General features: G+C 37.6%; 1 protein-coding gene across 3 annotated transcripts in view; it reads right to left on the bottom strand.

Annotated features, from left to right (window-relative positions):
• Window positions 1-798: 798 nt before the first annotated feature.
• Window positions 799-20,251, bottom strand: part of sntg2 (syntrophin, gamma 2) — a 68,164-nt gene continuing 48,711 nt past the window's right edge. For all 3 annotated transcript variants that reach the window (XM_067480863.1, XM_067480862.1, XM_067480864.1), the window contains 7 exons: window positions 19,029-19,067; window positions 18,581-18,697; window positions 13,579-13,650; window positions 13,081-13,290; window positions 2,715-2,807; window positions 2,068-2,178; window positions 799-1,859 (listed from right to left, as the gene is read on the bottom strand). In XM_067480863.1, the coding sequence (XP_067336964.1) occupies window positions 1,731-1,859; window positions 2,068-2,178; window positions 2,715-2,807; window positions 13,081-13,290; window positions 13,579-13,650; window positions 18,581-18,697; window positions 19,029-19,067 (771 nt within the window). In that variant the 3' untranslated portion in view covers window positions 799-1,730. The remainder of the gene's footprint in view (window positions 1,860-2,067; window positions 2,179-2,714; window positions 2,808-13,080; window positions 13,291-13,578; window positions 13,651-18,580; window positions 18,698-19,028; window positions 19,068-20,251) is intronic.

The following is a 20,251-nucleotide window of genomic DNA, read 5'->3' as shown; positions in this document are numbered from 1 at the left end:
CCGGCTGGCCTGCTCTAGTAAGAGTCCTGCTGAAAAACTTTTTCCATTTACGGATGATAGAGGCCACTGTGTTCATTGGGACCTTCAATGCTGCAGAAATTTTCTGTACCCTTCCCCTCAACTGTGCCTTGATTCAATCCTGTCTTAGAGGTCCACAGACTTGGTTTGTGCTCTGACATGCACTGTTAACCGTGGAACCTTATATAGACAGGTGTATACTTTTCGAAATCATGTCAAATCAATTGGATTTCCCACAGGTGGACTCCAATCAAGTTGTTGATACATCTCAAAGATGATCAGTGGACACAGGATGCACTAGAGCTCCATATTGAGTGCCATGGCAAAGACTGAATACTTATGTACATGTGATTTTTTATTTGTAATAAATGTGTAAACATTTCAAACAAACTTCTTTCACATTGTCATTATGGGATATTGTTTGTAGAATTATGAGGTAAATAATAATTTTAATCCAACATGAAATAAGCCTGTAACATAACAAAATGTGGAAACATTTAATAAAAGGTTAGTTAAGAAAAAGGAATACTTTCTGGATTCACTGTATAAAGCTATAACCAGTAGAAATGTAGCTCAGCATAAAGACTGGAAACAGACAGCTGTCTGGCTCTGTCTAAAGGTTAAAAAAATAAAATAGAGAAAATTGGCCTACCGACATCCACGGAGATCAATATGAGCAGGAGTTTAGCAGTTCACTGGCAGATGTAGCCAATACTAAAGTTACTGTACATCCACTCCTACCTCTCCAAGTTTTGAGGACACAAGAAGAAAATGTCAGTAGTATAGGCAGTTGTTCTTCAGAAGCAATTTATTGAAAAGACAGGACATATGCATTTTCACAATAAAACAATACATAATGCAACTAAATACAGTTATTTCTTCACTCAGTTGGATCTTGATAAAAGTGGGTTCTTACCAATAGTTTTAAGATGAAATATCCCTATAAACCCAAATTAAAACTTTCTGTATTTGATACAAAAGATGCACACAATAGCAGAAACATTGAACAATTTAGTTGAGTACTAGCCCTGCAGTAGATGCTGTTTATGCTTCATTTGAGTTGGGACTATATCAGTTCAATGTTTTTTTTTTTTTTTGGGTGGGTTATGACGCTGCAATATACTGCACTGTAAGGTGCCATAAGCCGGGTTTTTTTCTCCTCCTGACAGACATGACCAAAGAATAAATAACTGAAAAAGCTACATAAACCAGAGAAACTGGGATCAGATACATTTTCATCACTGTTTAAGTGTAAATTGAAAAGTTTGTGACAAATGCAAATTCCCCCCGTGACAGTAAACCGATGTTCGCTTCATTTAGTCAGTTCAAATGTACTTTATGTAAAATTCATTATGGATGTACTGTTAAACACAGTGGCAGTTGCTATATTCAGAAAATCTTGTCACGTTGTCAAATGTATGGCAGTTACACACCATATGGTAGAGAGCAGACAAAACCTGCTATCAGAATCAGTGTCCATCATGATGGAAAAAAACTGGAAGAACTGTAAATCTGTTCCGATGTTTTTTCAACTTGTCAAAAACTAAAAGTCTTGTTTCCTTCATTACTGCATACATTATCTCTACAGTCCTTTACAAATATTTCTTTTGTAGCAGTTCATACAAAAATAGCAAGAACAAGATATACATATCAATTGGCTCTGTGCATAAAATATTTGCCTCAGGTGGACATGGCGACGAGGCCGTGTCTCCTTAACTGTTCACGTAATTTCCAGGGAAGCTTTGACTGCACATAAAGAGAGGGTCCATGGAGGCCACTTTGGCAGCAATAAAAGAATGTATACAGTGGAGGACAGCTGTCAGATTAGCAAACTCTAGTTCCTGGGTGAGGAGAGAGAAATCAATTTTTACAAGATGTTCATATCAAGGTCTAATCTTCAGATCTGCTTTAAAAGCTGCATTTTACTGCTCACTTGGGAAAAAACCCCACTAGATAAGAAATGATTTTACCTGTTAAGGTAGGTCATTTGTATCAGTGAGTAACAACATGGTGCTCTTGTATTTTGATGAAAAGAAACTATTTCTTTACCTTCATTTCTATTTGCTTGCTTTCAGCATTCTTGAAAAGGAGTTTCACCCTGGTTTTTCCATCATCGGACGAGCCTTTAAGCTGAGAGAACTTATACCGCCACAATATAGTCTACATTGGGAAGAGATTATAAAAACACAGCAGCACAGGGATTTCAGTAATGAGCCCAATGTTTAAATACCATGTCTAAATACAGAGAGACATGCATGCATGCTCAAAAACAGACATTTTAATGTGCAATAGTGTTTTGAGGAGACATAATTTATAACAAGAGAACATTAGTACTTTGGAAACGAGTGTTGAACTTTTCTTGCAGTGATTTAATGAACATAAAATGTACCCACTGCAGGCCTGACTCAACGCTTAGCAAAGGCTGCCAGAATAATCTCCCAGTGTAACAATTTAATAAGAACAGTGTACCATCTGGAAAGTCCATTGTGCATAATTAGCGTCAATTGAAGCATTCGATCTTTCTATCTTTTTTGGAAGAAAAGTTACTTTTATTTTTAATGAAAATTTATCTTCAAATACAGTGAAGATGAATGACAAAAAGGAATGAGCATGACTTTATACTACTTCTTTAGCATATAGAGAAAAAAAAAGCACAGGGCCAGGATGTCAACAACTGTAACACAGTAACACTTTACCTTTGAAGTACCTTCGGCGCAGGTGAAGCCTGATCCAAAATCTATGATGAAGCACAGTACATTCCCCTGGCTGCTGCACATGTAGCTTTTGGACTGTTGAGAAAGAATTGATGTCTATTAACACACTGATTGCATATTTTCAGTGACATACTGACCACAAAGTACAGTGTTAGTGAGTAGCCAAAACCATAGAAGCATGCTGTATGCTTCGAACAAACACAGCTTTAAAGTCTGGCCTAAGTAAACAAATTATATTTAAAAAAAAAACTAAATATGGGTAATAAATGCAGCCCACTTTAATCAGTATATGTTTAAATAACTCATAATAAAAAATAAATAAAAATTCATAATAAATCTCAGCATCCTAAATTAAATTATTTTCATGTCAACAGGTAACTTATTAGTGTTAATCTAATAGCAGTAATATGTCTATAAATCTATACTGCACTGTGGATTTTATTGAATATTCAGGCTGTGACCACTTAGGGCCCAGTCAGACCAGCATTTAAAAACATCAGACTTTTGTGCTGAAATGAATTAATTAGAATGGAATCAACTTTGGTGAACTTTGACAGTTCTGCTCCACAGCCACATAGCAAGTACTCCAGTGACGGTAAAGGGGGAAAAAAATCTGCAAAGTCCAAAAAGGAGTAAGCTATTGTATCTTATTAGTTGTGTTGCTCCACACAGTTAAATGTGACCTCCTCTGACAGTGTGAAATTCTCTTCAAAAGACACCCAATAAGTGACTGAGCTACAGTTACCCAGCCACCCACTTCAACAACTCTTTATTGAATGATATTAAGTAAAGGTTAAATTTACAGCACATGATTAACAGTATACACACATCTAATAACAATAGTGCAAGATCTGACTCATGATAACTGGCTGTGTATTACTGTTGGGTTAGGAGATCTTTTTATCTCTTGTAATATGACTATCAATCATTGTAAACATGACAACATGATGATTTAGATTTTAGTTTTATCTGCCACAGGATTAGAAGAGACTGCAAAGCAATGTTAGCCTGCACATGCAAAAGTTTAAGATTCTCATTATGTGGACATCCAAAAAGGAGTAATGTGAAATATAATATGAAATAACATGAAAGTGTATTAAGTAACATTCTATAGGAAGCAACAACTGTGTCTCAAACTCAAACAAGTGATCGTACTCTGCTCACTTTGTGTTGAACATGTGGAGAGCTGTTGTTAAAGTGCAAGTGTGACACGTTGGGCCTGGAAGATCTGATAACAAGAGCAAATCTCGTTTGTCCTGCATGAGTTGTTGGCAAAAGCAGCTTCCTGTGCAGCTTCCTGATAATGTCAAGGCACATGGCCAAGGAAATCCATAAATCTTTAACATTCATTTCGCTGCTGCAACACAAACAAGCATGTGTCTCACTATTCTTTTCACAGGTCTTTTAAAAGCACTCATGTGTAGGCTTTTGACCCTCTGTGGCGTATTATCCCTCAGAAGGCTTTTCTTGCCACATGACTTAAAATACAGTTGGAATACCAATATAAGGATACCGATTTTGTATTTTTTTAAATTTGTGTTATGTTTTCTTTGGATTTTCACCTCTGTTATTCCTTCTTTCACTGTGATTTTAATTATAGACTGCAGCGTGCAGTGAACATGGCATGGGACTGCACAGTGCTTTTACTGAAAGTGTTTTCTACTCACAAACCTCAACCCCCCGACTATACTTGTGTCATGAATTCAGCTGTGACGAGGATTTAAAAGAAAAAAAAATACAGCAGTAGGCCAGCTGCTAAGTTTTGCTGTCACCACACGTATAAGAGAAATGTGTTATGACACAGTGAGCGGTGACTACACTTGACTAATTGGAAAGGATTTTTCTATGGGAATTAACGTGAAAGGCAACATGAACTGTAGTTTTTTTATTTTTTTTTAAAGAAAATCCCCTTAGCTTAGTCTGAAAGGAGTAAGGAACGGGGGATCTTGAGAAGACAGAGGACAGGTGTAAAAGAACTTTCTTCCTTACAAATGTGTGTAGTGTTGTACTCTACCCATTAAAGGACAAAAAAAAGATGAGGACACAGTTTGGAATGTAAGTTGAGACCTAGAGTTATATACACAATCTGCTGTCAATGCGCTAAGGTTAAACTGGGTTAACAGGAACTAAACACACTCTAGGAGCGATTTAATGGTGTTGCTTCATTAAAAGTTCCAAATTTCCAAAGTTCCAAACACCCAGCATCACTCTTGGACCGTGTGGTTAATCTTGTGTTACATGTCCTGTAAACAGACTGTGTTTTACAATGTTTCACACTGTGCTTACATCATTACTTCATTTGCCTTTTCCATCCGAGTGAAATATCCCAAAAATGAATTTGCAGCTGTTGGAGCCTCTGATAGTTGCCTCTGGGTGAAAGGTGTAGTGCACCATTGGCAGGTGGCCAGTCTACCTTAGGGCTGACATATAAAAACAGACATTCACATCTACACCTATAGGCAATTAACCCCAACAAATCTAATTGTAAGTCTTTGGATTATAGTAGGAAATGGAAGTGCCTGGAAGAAACCCATGGAAGCACAGGAAGGACACTGGAATTTGAACCAGGGACTTGTAAGTGTGAGGCAGCAGTGCTAACTACTTTGAGTTATGATTGATTTAAAAAGGGAGAGGTGTGGTAGGAAAAGGTGTACAAGGAACAGCGACGACCGCAGGCTTAAGTATTAGAGAGAGCAAAGTCAACTCAAGATCTTTGAGAGCTTCATAAGGTGAGGCAGAATCCAGAGCTTTCACACATACGTTGGTTTATAAAAAGTATTCATGCCCCTTAAACTTTTTCACATTTTGTCACATTACAACCACAAACATACATTTATTTTATTGGGATTTTTATGTGATAGACCAACACAAAGTGGTACACAATTGTGAGGTGAAAGGAAAATGATAAATGGCTTTTTAAATGTTTCGCAAATAAATATCTGAAAACAGTTGCATCCATTTATATTCAGCCCCCTTTACACTGATAGCACTAACTTAAATCCAGTGGAACACGTATGGAATTAGTAAATAGAGTCCACGTGTGTAATTCAATCTCAGCATGAAACAGCTTTTCTGTGAAGCCCTCAGAGGTTTGTCACAGAAAATTAGTGAACAAATAACATCATGAAGTGCAAGGAACACACCAGATAGGTCAGGGATAAAGTTGTGGAGTCGTTTAAAACAGGATTAGGGTCTAAAAACTATTCCAAGCTTTGAACATCTCAATCTATCATGCGAAAATGGAAAGAGCTGCACAACCGCAACCCTACCAAGACGTGGTCGTTAACCTAAACTGAAAGGCCGGACAGGAAGAACATTAATCAGAGAAGCAGCCAAGAGGCCCATGGTAATTCTGGAGGAGATACACAGCTCAGGAGATCCACAGCTCAGGTGGGAGAATCTGTCCACAGGACAACTATTAGTCATGCACTCCACAGAGTATACAACTCGGATTGTTTACTGTTCTCTTGGTTAGTTTGTAGATGAAAGATCAGATCTTATTTCTATAAGAAAAAATAAAAAGCGTATTATCAGTTGCCTTTTCAGAAGAAAAACGAAATCAAAACACAGAATAGCGATTAGGACACCCCGAAGTGATGGGTATATATGACACAAATTGAGGTGTTTGTGTTCACTGCAAAGGACGGGAAAAAATAAACATCCAGTCAATTGAAGGTTAGGATTTGTTGCATGTCTTGTCACAGGAGGCTACGCTAATTGGCTGGAGAACAGAAAATCACAAGCAACTGAAAGCCTTCATCACTTTTTTTGTTTGCGAATGGATGGTGTCCTACATTTAATACAATTAAAAACTAAAAACAGTATCTAACATTATCATATTTTAATAGAAGTTTTATAGAATGAAGACCGCTCACAACCCAGGCTTCAGAACTTCAAAGTCACTTACAGAGAATTTACTCATTAAACACCCAAACATACATATCTCTTGAATGTTACCTATATTTACAGATGTACATCATTAAGTCTATGCAGAAGCCAGGTTTTGGCATTTTAGACTATTTGCACATTAGACGCGCACAGCAAGCAGGTTTGACAATATTGTGACATCAGAGCACATTGTTTGAGACGTCTCTCAGTCTGGTTACTTTGATACTGTCTCCAAGGTCACTTGCGAATTAACAATTGACATTGATGTCAAATCTAATGTTCAGCCCCATTAGCTGGCAAAGAGCTAACTGTGACTGCAGCATCACATATGCCTCTGCATGATATCAGTCCCCATTTAAAGGTAATATTGCTTAGTGCACTGGTTCCGAGCACTGGTCCTCAAGGCCCCCTGCCCTGCTTGTTTTCAAACTACCCCTGCACTACCAACTGCTGATTACCTTTATAAAATCAAAGGAAAGGAGACCTTGACCTCTGGACTGTTGTGGATGTGGAGTTACCATATGCATATGTTTTGCCTGATGAAGGGCTGAGATCATCTGTAATAAAGTGTGTCCAATTTATGGGTAGTGTGTTGTACAGTATTTTGTCTGTTATTCTGAATTTATTTAGTTAAATTAGTAAGTTTTTGATCTGATAAACCTGCCACCAACTTAAAAGATGCCATTTAATGCTTAAAATGAGGGTCAAATTTCATCTAGGTAATTGTTTTTTATGCAACAGGTCATGTGGTCAATGGAGTGAAGTGATTCATTTTAACTCTTGTGCTTTTTGGGCCCCCGAAGTTGTGCTACACATTTTTGTATGTAGCCACTGATGTTATTGATGACAACAAATGATGCAGTCACAGTAGCTGATTTGCTAAATGTTGGAGAGAGACACTGGCAAAATACAGTGTCTTGGGCCATTTTAAACTCTATATAAAGTAGTCATTAGAGTTTTGTCTTTGTGTTTCGCAGAGTAAGTTTTACAGAACATGTAACAGTCTGTTTACAAAATTTTTACTGTTATAGAAACTGCATTTATTCTGAGGCAACTGGAAACGTTATGACATTAAATAGTTAACGGTATATCACTAAGAATGTCAGAGACAATTACTAATATTATTATTCTTTCACTGAATCAAAGTACCTTTAAACACTATAATGAGTGTACGGAAACACTTGTTAAAGGCCTTTCCTGGCTCTGCTCTTGTGGGTGAAAGTATGGGAAACCATTTTTTTGAAACATAAACAACACTTGGAGTTATTAATAAAACACAGAGATGTCTGAACTCAAAAACAGAATGCGTGTCCTTGGTTGGTTTGCTAACAGTTGATTTTGCTGTGCACAGTACTTGGGGAAATTGCATTGCTTGAATAGTGCAGTACCTACAGGGAAATACAGCGCGCTCTGATTTTCTAACTGTAGATGCTAAGTCAACACATGAATTAAATATTTTGTTAAGTGACTTACAATGACAGCATGCTACCACAGCATGTTGGTGGTCACAGTTGGAGTGTTTTAAGTCAACACTGGCTCCCGTCATGAACATCTAGAGAGTGCAGGCACACGTGTTCATTAAATTATTAATACTGTAGACTTTGAGTTTTAATAGTTACTGTATAAATTAAACTAGTGAATTTATGATCAAATGCTGATGCTAAATGGTTCCTTAAATGTGTCCAGAGATGGTGGTACACAAACTATATACTCAAGTAAAAGTGCAAGTATTTGCCTTAAAAAAAACAAAACATGCTCTAAAATGTCCTTAAAGTACAAATGACAAGTAGTCTACTAGGAAAACAATAGTTAATTAATAGATATATTTAGGTAATAGACTAGTTGCAAAACTTGGAAAATTATTTTATCTTGCAACTGGTCAAACCAGCCCAGGTAGGCAGAAAAAAATAGCTTTGCTCTGCACAATGTCAAAGGTACTCTTTGCAGTGAGAGCTTTTTACATTTGAGTGTGCTGTCCTACTTCAAGCCTTTTCTGCACACCATCACTGATCAGAAACATTGCCACACATTTTCAAACTGCTGATTTTGGTTCCACAAGAGGAAAATCTTTGTTTAACAAATGGATTGTGAAGTGATACTTCTGACTTTTCTTTAGTTAGCCACTCAATTGTTTTCAATCTGGCATTTCACAGTCAGTCATTAAGCTTATTTAAATGTAGAAAAAATCATTTTGTACCCTATAATGAACATGCACAAAAGAAAGGAAGAGGTGAGGAGGAAGAGATAAGAAAATAATTGCTATGCATGGTCAAGGTAAAGATTACAAGCAAATCTCCAAGCAGATCAATGTTCTTGTGGAGGCTGTAGCTGTTAAACTGACCACAGATTGAACAGAAGGAAAACAAAAGGTGGGAAATGGATCAAGAGAAACTTCAAAACTGATACAAGCTGACACGCAGGATTAAGGAGCAAAAAGGTCCAGTTAGAACCACAGGTCACTCTCTGAATGAAAGTAAGCTCAATGTGAGACGAGAGAGAAATATAAACCGTTTGCTAAGATGCACGCTGACCAGCCCCAATGCTTCGGGGAGAATGATATATGAGATGAAACACAGTGTGTTGGTAAGTCACATCAGCACTATGTTCATAGAAATATAAAAATAAAGAAGAACACAGTGCTCACTGTGAGTCATACAGGGGGCCAATACTTCCAGCAGCTGGTTTTTAAGTCTTTGAAAAAAAGCAATATAACGAATTAACTGGAGAATGTAATCGAGTCCAGTGGACTTATGACCCGATGAACATAAAGAGATTATACATGGTTACTAAGACTGTTAGATGGATGGTTGTAGCTAGAGAGCCAGAGCACTGTGCCAGAATCAGCCATGCTGCCTGCTGGTATAATACCCACACACTATTCCAAAGTTGAACTGGTGAAATGATGTCATTTAATTATATCTGGTTCCCATGTTGACCCGGAAAGGTTTTCAGTCTTCTGGTGACTCAAATATCTTCTGACAAGTGCGCTGCTTTATAATATTTATAGATGTCCCTGCTTAAGGGTCCCTAGCACCAAAGCCCTCTGGCTTCATAGCATATTTAACCTTTTTATGTGTGGTTGGCTGATATTGAGGGGAGAAAGGGTGGGAATGGGTTTCAAATTATAAAAGACACTGTGGGCGTTTTCATGAAAAGTCTGACCTGACATGTGGCATACTTTAATTTCTGAAAATAAAATGTGATTGTGGAGAAACTGATGACACTACAAACATGAAGTGCTATAAGCGATGCTGCTGTGTTGTGTTAATTTTCGAGTCATTTATGTCAGAAAAAATATGCCTGTTTATGATTGAGATCACTGACTGCACAACAAGGTGACTAAAATCTAAACTTTGCCAAGTGATTTATATCAGTATTATTTAATTTTATGTAAATAAAAAATAATATTATGTGACTTTGCTCAGATGAATGGATTTTCAGTCAGTTGTCAGTCCATTATCTTCACCAAGTCCGTACCATCAGTGCCATTGATCCACTCCTAAGCCAATAAGAGTAATAAAATAATGTTCCTTTACAGTAAATTCTGAGTGCATAAAATATTACTACAGACACTCTGCAATTAACTGCGATTAACAATTTTAATCAACTGACAACTCGAATCTCACACATGCTGTAAAGTGACTGCACTGTGGGGTATCACACTCAGTCAAGCATGTACCTGTAAACATCTGTATCCAAATCAAACGTTGGCTCACCCTAAATGCTGAGGTGAACCAGAAATACCTTAGGCTGTCACATTTGCTAGACTCCTGGCAACTGTATATGTCTTCTAAATTGGTAATATCAGGTGACTCGTAATGGAGCCTTAAAATAAATCACATATTGTACTTTTTACTATTAAAAGGAGCCATTACTCTGTTGTATTCAGAGGCCATGCAGTATGTACAGTACTAAAGGTAGCATTTACAGAAATGTGATCTAACTGACGAAAGTAAAAATAATGACAAATACACAAAATAAAAGTAAATTGGATGCAGGCTTAGTGAACTAAACAAAAAATGGCGTCAACAATGATCCAACTCTGTGTGTACACTTAATGACATCACAGTGATTTATGGTAGTAGAAACTGTAACTTTATTCAAACATACAGATGGCAAAACCTATTTAAAAATCTGGACTCTTGTTCAGTGACTTACATTTTCCAATAAGTGTTCATGTTTGAGCCCTTTCGATGGACAGCTGCTTCTGAGCATTATTCGATAACAAACAAGAGCTGATGGGCTTCACACTCGAAATGTGTTGACTTAAGAGCCAATTTACTGGCTCATTGAGGTGAGGAGTAATTCTTTAGTTTACTCATTCATATGCATTCAAAGTAACAATAACATTTCTTAGAAACAAAGTGATGCCCAAACTGCAATTATAAATTCAATGAATTGCTTAATAAGAAAAATTGAAAGCAGCACAGATGTTAAGTTATAGCACTGTGTTACTGACGTATTTGATCCATTTTAATGGAAAAATAGGTCAATGGCCAACACAAGCCTAAAGGGCAACGCACTGGTGACACCACCGATGGTGTGAACTGACACTCAAAAACACACGGTGAAATTACAGCCCACTGATGTATATGCCATACTTATACAGAACATGCAAAGGTAAATGTTGTGAACGTCTGAAAAATCCATTAATCGCAACAAAACTATGATTCTCCAAGTATCCAGGTCTGATCCATGATGGTAGTAGCCCACCATGGATCAGGGTTTAGTACAGTGGGAGTCCACTTAAGATGTGAAGTGGTGCTTACAGCAGGTGCTGGTTAACCAGCATCACACACTGAGAAAATAATAATTTGTTCTCTGATAATTCAGCCAACAAAAATGAGAAAGATAAAACAAGCAGCTGCTTAAAAAAACTTTTCAAGCACCTGCTTAAAAAGAATTTTATTATAGAAGAATTTTATTAAGAATTTTATTATAGAAATATTATTGAAGTCACTGTGACCTGACAAAGTCTAACTTTAAAAGACTATGACCTTCATAATTTTTAAAAATTCACAAAAAAAAATTAAACTTCCTCTCAATTTTTGAGCAGAGGCGAATAAAAGACCAACTGCTGCGTCCACTCCAAGTGTCCAAGGAATTTACTGAGACTGCAGCTGATGGCCAACTAGTGCATACAGTATATTCTACACATGTGCTACAGGAAATGTGCAGATGGAGGACTGTGGATACAAACTATAAACACAGCAGCATTAGCTTAGCATTGTCTTATAGCTTCTTACTCCAAGCTCAACAGCCAATCGGAGTTGTTCCACTCACTAAATGGACCTCTGTACATCAATGTCCAGACACTGGCTGACTAACAGTTGGGTTGGGGTGTCACGGCCCTTATGCTTAGAACAATGCGTTCACAATTCTTAACGCGGTTCCTTTACCGAGTACTCATATGTCATATATCGTGCAGAACATGTAAAACATCATGTGGGGTCTAGTTTCTGACTGCTTCACAGCTTTCTTGTTGAGGGTTTAGTACAAGAAAACTGTTTTGCAGCCCCTGTTCCTGGTTAGGCTTCAAATTAAAAATTAAAACACACAAAACAGAACCAGCGAAAAAAAAAAAGAATGTACATGTGTATATGTTGGTAGCTGTGTGTATTCACTGCACAAAACCATGTCAACATTATCATTAACAAGTGACTTGAACACTGCTGACACTTGGACACTGTCTAGTGGTATAAGTACAGGATGTACGCTGTAAAATTACAGAGCTGCTTATACAGTTCTTCACTAGGTTATAAAATCATTATAAACAAAAACTAAATTTTCTTAGACAAACACACATACACACCTATTCACCTAGAGATGCAGTAGACAGGTCGGTTACACTATTTGACAAAAAAAAACAAACTCCTGTTGTCACACTGTATTTTAGCATGTAAATAGAATTCACTCCCTATAGTCTGGTTTAACTTTTTTCCAGTATTATAGTTCTAATTATAGTGCTACTCATTTTATATTGTGTGGATATTATATCATGTAATTGAAATTTGTTTTTTAATTTAAATAATAGTTAGGCTGTTGGATGTGCAGCACTGGATACAATACGAAGGAATACTTACAACAGGAATTACTTCCAACTTCAGTTTACTTCAATAAGTTTGGTATAAATAGTAGTTCATAAAGTTCTATTTAGAGACTCTGTCAGACATCTGCAGAACGAATATTAGCTGTCATCAAATGATCTTGATGGTCCTCTAATCTGTCTGCTCACTCTGAAATACCAAACTAAAAGCACACAAAGTAGTGTGGTGGTCTTAATTTTCACAACCATAAAATGTCCCGTGTTGCAACTTGAAGGCTTTAAAATTGTGTTGTAAGAGCCTCTCCTGCTTTGAGAACTCCTTTAATCAAAGTAGTATTCACAAAACAGACTAAAATTTTAGGCGCCTTACTTCAGTCACACAAAATGTGCACCATTGGCATCAACGCCACTCACTCTTATTCGCTGCACTTCAAAGAAGACAGCTCTTTGGAAGGACTTCTCCCAGGTAGCCAGGTCAGTAGCCAGCTCGACCCTGAAGGTGTGACTCTGGCCGTGGCCGACCAGAATGCTGAAGCACAAAGACTCGCTGTCCTGCTGCTCGGGCGAATGCTCCAATCCCAGGTACAGTCTCGCCTGGAGCCAGCAGTCCTCAGCCATCCAGAGCTGTAATGCAAAATCTTAATTGTTACATGTTGGGGGAAAGGGTTTGCTGCCTCTGCACATTTGAATTCAGTGTGTGGAATGAAGAGTAAGTGACTTAATTCTCAAAACTTGTACATATCCCTGCTTGTGGAGAGAGAGAGAGAGAGAGCCTTGTTTAGAAGGCTTCCTGAAACACTATGCTTATAGAAACAGAGACAAAAGAGGAAACACCAAGAAGAAACCTGCAGTGCAGTGATCAATTTTTGAACAGCACTGATGCACATCACAGCACCCTGCTCTTTGACATACCTTGTGAACCTTGAAAAGAACCTCATAGAGGTTATATGTTGTTTCAGCTTGTCCCCAGTCAGTGCCACTGATCTGAAAAATAAACATCAAGGAGTGTGAGATGAAGAGGCAGCATTTCAAAAAAGCTTTTTTTGCACTTTGCACGTCCTTATCCAAATACTAAATGCAAATGAAAGTTGGGCAGGTAGCTTAGTTGTGTAAATGCCTAGATGACTGCAAATGCCGGGGAACAAAATGGATTTATTCTGTTCTGCACAAGTAGAATATTTTGATCAAGAAAGTAAGACTTGGATTAAGACTAGGGTATCCCAAGTGTGGCTACAGAAATAAATACACAAACAATAGTATCAGACTGTAACATAACCAGCAAATGTACATGAGAATAAGTCAAGGAGAAAGTATTACTTTGATTACTTTGAACCCACCCCACTTATACAGTATTGTATTATAAAGAAGTAAAACTAGAACTTCAAGGTTTTGTTCACAATAAAAAAAAAATATATAATTTGCAATAACACAAACTGCTCAGTCCACAGATGCTCCACAGTGAGTAAAGCACAGGTGTAAATAAACGAAGATGCTTCAGTTTCTGGGTTTTAGTATTCTCTCTACAGTACAGATTGTAGTGGAGTGAACCCGTCTTTCCAGTAATTAAGGCAGAAGTTTGATGGTTCTTTTTTCCTCCTCTTCTCAACCAAATAAAAAGGAGACCAAAGAAAACTAACATTAAACTGACCCATCAAACAGCATAACCTTTGTATCCAAATCTAGAGCTTGACAGTTATCTAAAACTGAATCCAGAGACATTAAACAGCCCACAGTGGGTGACATGTGTCCTTTAAGTACTGTAGCACAGTATGAGTATTTGCTCATTTGTCAAGAGGCAAATTCATTGTTTTCACTGCTACTGTCATCCACAATCTTCGCTGCCAGGGCAAATCCAGCACCTTGGTGAGGACATAATTGGGTTATTATATTATATTGCCAATAAGTACACATTACATACACAATAATCCACAACATTAGTTACATTTGTGAAATCTAGTGCGATCCAGCAGTTCTGCCAGACATTTTAAATTACAAGGTTAGAATTGTCAGTTTTTAAGTTGAAACAGTCAAAAAGGTGATAATTCTGTGTGTTTATTATTAAAGTCATAGCGGGACATTGAGTTGTAATGGAGTGCCTTATATTAATACATTGCTCTAATCTTGTGGTCCTCCTCATTTATTTTAAACAGGGTGGCCAAAATATGGAGAGAAACAGAGAGGGAAATCAAGATAGATCACCCTTAGAGAGACAGACAGGCAGGCAGGCAGACAGGCAGGCAGGCAGGCAAACAGGCAGGCAGGCAGACAGACTGTCACCTGTGACCTATTTTGTGACTGCATAATATGAGGCATACTTGTCTTTGGAAACCTTTGCATGTAAGATAAAGTTATGTGGCTGCATGTGCACTGTTGCAGTGTGATATAGTACATAACCTTTTCAAACTGAGATCTTGAGCATTTTAACACACTAGCCCCACTGGCAGATGGATTTTTCCACAGGCAATTGCTGTAATGCAAATGATTTTTTAGAGTGCTGCTTTTAAAATCCCCAGGTCAAAGTGAAACTATGAAGCTCTGGGAACAGTCTGCAGCAATGAGCAGTGACCACAATTTGATATTGCACACAAGCACCAGTTCAGCCTGACAAGAGGCTGCTTAGTGGAGTTTATGCTCCATTGTAGGTTTCAGTAACACACATGCACTAATGCTGTCCCAGGGCAGAGCCCTCTCTATCTCACGGATATTAGCCACAGCCATATTTCAACATAAGCCAGAGGACAGTTGGCATTTCACAAGCCCCTACCTGCATAATGCTTTCAGTAATTTTAATGACTTCACAATACATCTATTATGTTTAAAACATTTTTAAAATTATAGCTCAGAACTTATCCAACTTCGAACAGACTTTTGTCTCCATCAGAAAAATCGTTGCCTGTGGCATGTTCCATGTGTAGGAGACATTGGTGACATGTCCTGCAGCATTTAGACAAAATATGTACCATAATGGGTTCCTTAAAGACAGTTTTCTTCTCGTAATGAATCTTTGCAGAAGATGACCGTTTAGAGTAAAGGAAAGCAAATTACTTCCAAATGTGAGTAAAAATGTAATTTATATCTGAAAAGAGTTTGGACAAGAGTTTAGAAGTGGCTGTACAGAACATTGATGACTGAGGTCACTAGAAATGAAGTAGAGGTCTCAAATTCTCATTCTCTTTTTGGTGTGGTGACATCCTTTGCAGGACACTTAAGCAAATTGGAGGAGACAGAAATGAAGATAAAATGCTTTCGTTTCAATCACAACACGTATGTTCCACATCATCTCGGCCAGATGAAGCACTTTATTTCCTCCACAAAGGCTGGTGTCAGTTGCTTGTCAAAAGGGGAGAATCCTCTAGAGAAAATGAACTGCTGGCTGAGGCACAGCTGGCCAATCTTCTTAGTTCTGCGTCACAGAATTCACAAGGGAAGACTGTTACTCATCTTAAGAAAAATGTTTTACATTTCGGAAAATACTCTTATTTGCTTTCTTGCTGAGAGATAAATTATATCAAAATCACTTGTATCTGTAGAGTAAATATTAAACTACAACCAGCAGCTGGTGAGTGTACTGTAGTTTAGCATTAGGACAAGAAACAGCACATTTATTTCATCTGGATAAAAACTTGTAGCTTCACGTTGGGCTCCTGTTCCTTGTTTTTCAGCCAAGCTAACATCAGCTTCGTATTTACTAAACGGACAACACACATTCCCCAAACTATTCAAAGAGTCAGATGAGATGCTGAATTTCAAGCAGAATAATTTCTTTGAGATGCTAAAATTCAGCTTTCTTTGCATCCATAACACCTAAGACTTATAGGAAACACACTCACACATGAGCGTGGCATAAAACCTTTAAAACACAGGCACAATTCCATCCTCATGTTGAGCTTTGAACATAATTGGAAAAACACAAACCCTCGAATCATCTTGGGAACCTTCTAGGCGGAAAAGGTGAACCACAATAGCTTGTCAAACTGTGTTAGGGGGATCTCTAACTGAACACAAGACAGGCCAACAAAGAGTGAACAGCTTGTAATGTGCAAAACCAATGTTGGTACTGCAAATCATAGCATGCACAGAATAAATGCGATTAACTTATGTAAACACCTGCCAAATCAAGTAAAAAAGGTGAAAAAGAAACATCTGGGCTACAGTGGTGTTTTTTATACTAATGGGAAAACAGAGCTTATTTCATATCACAAAAAAACATAAGGCTGCGTCCTTTATTCACCAACCCTGGCAATCAGTTAGGAACATTTTAAGCTACCTGTAGACACTGGACCTATAATAAATAGCACCCAATGGCCAGTGTCACATCTGATTTCTGTCAGACCAAAGCTAGTTAAAAACTGCATGACTGCAGGTTGGTTTCAAATATTTTTTCAATTATGTTGTGGTCCACAACCTGCAGACTTAGTGGTACTTCCACGCAAATGATGTGGACCTAGATTTTATGACATTATAAAAAAGATATACAGGAGCTATATTACCTGCCAGAACATACAGTGCAAAAATATCAGCACTTACACAAACGTTCTTGAATGTCTATGCATGTGTATAAGAAAGTACTATGATACTATATGGTGTTAATTTCTGTCAGTACAGATGCAGTTGATGATCGATGTGAGCTGCATGTTGCACCCACCCGAGTCATATTTGTCACAAAGAATCCAGCCTTCTAATTCATTTGAAAGGAGCCAGTCTTTGGTGCAGCAGGGATGCTACGTCCCTCATAGATTTGAAAGTCGGATTTTCACTTTTTTTCTAGCAAACTTCATGACAAAAAAGATTATAGTTGCCAAGGGAATAACTTTCCAAAAATTGTAAAAGCCCATCTATGAGTTATGTAAACCACTGCTTTGTTTTGGTACCTGTTTAGCCTTAAAATGCATGAATCTGTCACTCAGAATGGATTTCTTAGATCTTATGGTCTCACTGGTAACTTTAACAATGCTCCCCCCACAAAACAAAGCCCCCTCTGCTTTTTAATGCTGGGTTGTTTTCAATCTGCATGGATATAGAAATGTATTACAATGGTAAATGGGTGCAATCATTAATTTACTTTATCCAATGTTTTGGTATTTCCTCTTGTTTTGCTATTCACACACACACATACATACAGATGTTAGCGAACAACTGTACCATGCAAGCTGCTGGCCTGACCATCTGGAGCAGTTTTATACACATGGACAAGTAGCAGGGATTGAAAGAACCGACCCTGGGATGACTTGTTCTACGTCTGGCACCACAGACACAGGCTATATCTGTACATTTTAAATCAACACACTTCAAATAGTTCATACACAAGTCAATGTTACAGACATCTTTGTTTTAACTGGATGAGATAAAGATTTGCATAATATTCCTCAGCAGTTCCCAAAACAGATACAGCAATGGTGTGTTTGAGCTGGAAATAGACATGTTTCCAGTCCAAACAAATACTGAATTAGTTCATTTCACTAATTATCACAACAAATAAATTCATGTCTGGCTCATCTTGTTTAATTATAACTGAAAAATAGTCTTTTACAGATGCTGCCAACTTTTTTTAGAGACACAAACCATGCTGCTCAGTGGGGGGCAGTCCCAGAACACTGAGCAGCAGCAGGAACATTAAAAAAAAAACCTCACACACAAAGGCCCTGAAGAAATTCCTACACTGAGATGAATCCAAGGTACTAATTAATCATTTGCGCATGATATTTGACCGTGAGCCACATGGGCCAAAGGGGCAAAACAATCATTAATTATAGCAGTTTTCCCTTATAAAATAAATAAATAAATAAATAAAGCAATGTGACTCAGAATTCTGAAACATGAGATCACCACACTATGCACTTTTTAATAACAGTTTAATTTCAGTAATCCCAAATCGTAAAGTTTATCAAATAGGAAAATACAAAACAATAATTACCGGGGGACTTCGGAAGATATAAAAATATGGTCCTCTCAGTGCCAGGAACTTGAATGAAGAGGCTTCACCAGGAGCACTGCTCTCTGAACTTTCACATGCCCAGCCCATGTGAACAATCTGCAGAGATGTAACAATTTCATTATTTGCTTGAAAAGGTTTCTTTGCACACGTTGGAATTTCGTCCTGACTGTTGTTACAATGGTTAGCAAACAGATAAAACAGGATATGCACATTAAAGCTTTGTCTAGAATGCAGCCCCTGCAGAGAAGCAAATGGAAGATAATACTTTTAAGTCATCAAAGTGTCAACTGAAGGCCTAAACATCTCTAACAACATACTATTCCAAACATTTAACCAACATCTACAACAATGAAAGTTAAAAAGAGGGAACATTATACTTTGGGTTTCTAAAAAGAAATATCATTGTGTATTGTCAATGTCTGCATACCTGATCATCTGAAGAGCAGTATTTGTTGACCATCTTTATCTGAGAGAGAGAGAGAGAGAGAGAGAGAGAGAGAGAGAGAGAGAGAGAGAGAGAGAGAGAGAGAGAGAGAAAAGGGAAAAAAATACAAAAAGCTATATTAAATCCATACATGGAAGTAAAGTCCTATTATTTCTGTATATCCAATACATTTTCCTGTGCTTTCACTAGAGTTACCCAAAAAAGACAAATTTTATTACTAACAGCTAGCTACAACAGGTACTGTACTATATCCAATATCAAACTCATGACATCTTTAAAAAGTAAGAAACAAAAGCTCAAGTGAAAGTGCCCACATTTAACCTTTCACAAAATGTTATTGTCCTAACTAATTAAACGTGCTTTATTAATATTTTACTATTGAGACCGGTGATGTTAAGCCGGAGCTGGGCATAATAAGTCTGACCAACATTTAAGCGTCATCTATTCAAGCAGTTGTTGTTTTTTAGTTTTGTCCCCAATCATTTAGAGTTAGCAGCTGTGAGAAATGGTTTTCAGTGTCACATCGTATTCAAACTCAGCATTTCACACATGAAAAAGTAATGAACTCTGGCCAGTTTAGCCACTGGGATGTCCCATAACAGTTCCACTTTGGATAACTAGCTTTCTGTGTTGAGACCATTTAAACACTACATGGGAATATAAAGTTATATTCTCCAATTTACTTCTAAAGTGGGTCTTGAAGATTGAAACATTTTCTTTATATAAACATAAAGCCAGTGGTTTTGCCACACCCACCATCAGTGAGCAAGCAAACATCAGAAGCCCTGTTTCAAAATGCTGTGTGCTTTCTTAGGAAGGAAACATTGTCACTTAACCAGCATGTTGCAAACCACTGCAACCCATTCTCAGGAAGAATGCACCCATGGGGTGTTAGCTCCTGTCTCGTCTTGCCAAATTTGTAAACAGAATTTACACTGTCAACTGAAGTGCTAATATTATGATTATACAGCAAAAAGCTCCTCAGTTCTTTCACTTGTAGTCTCTCTAGAATAACATCAAAGAGCATCAAATAAACCTTCACTATGGCACATAACAGTCACACACGTGAAAAGCACACGAGAGACCCCAAGGGGATTACAGTCTATATAAAGGTCGTAGGTCATTAAAACAAAAGTTCCGCTCTCTCCCAAAGCAGGAACACAATTACATCCTGATTGGCCATTTAGCAATCACACTCCACGTCC

This window comes from Channa argus, chromosome 16 (genome assembly GCF_033026475.1).
Source record: "Channa argus isolate prfri chromosome 16, Channa argus male v1.0, whole genome shotgun sequence".
Taxonomy (NCBI): domain Eukaryota; kingdom Metazoa; phylum Chordata; class Actinopteri; order Anabantiformes; family Channidae; genus Channa; species Channa argus.
The sequence above is the reverse complement of the archived record's forward strand: the minus strand, read 5'-3'. Positions and strand labels throughout refer to the sequence as shown.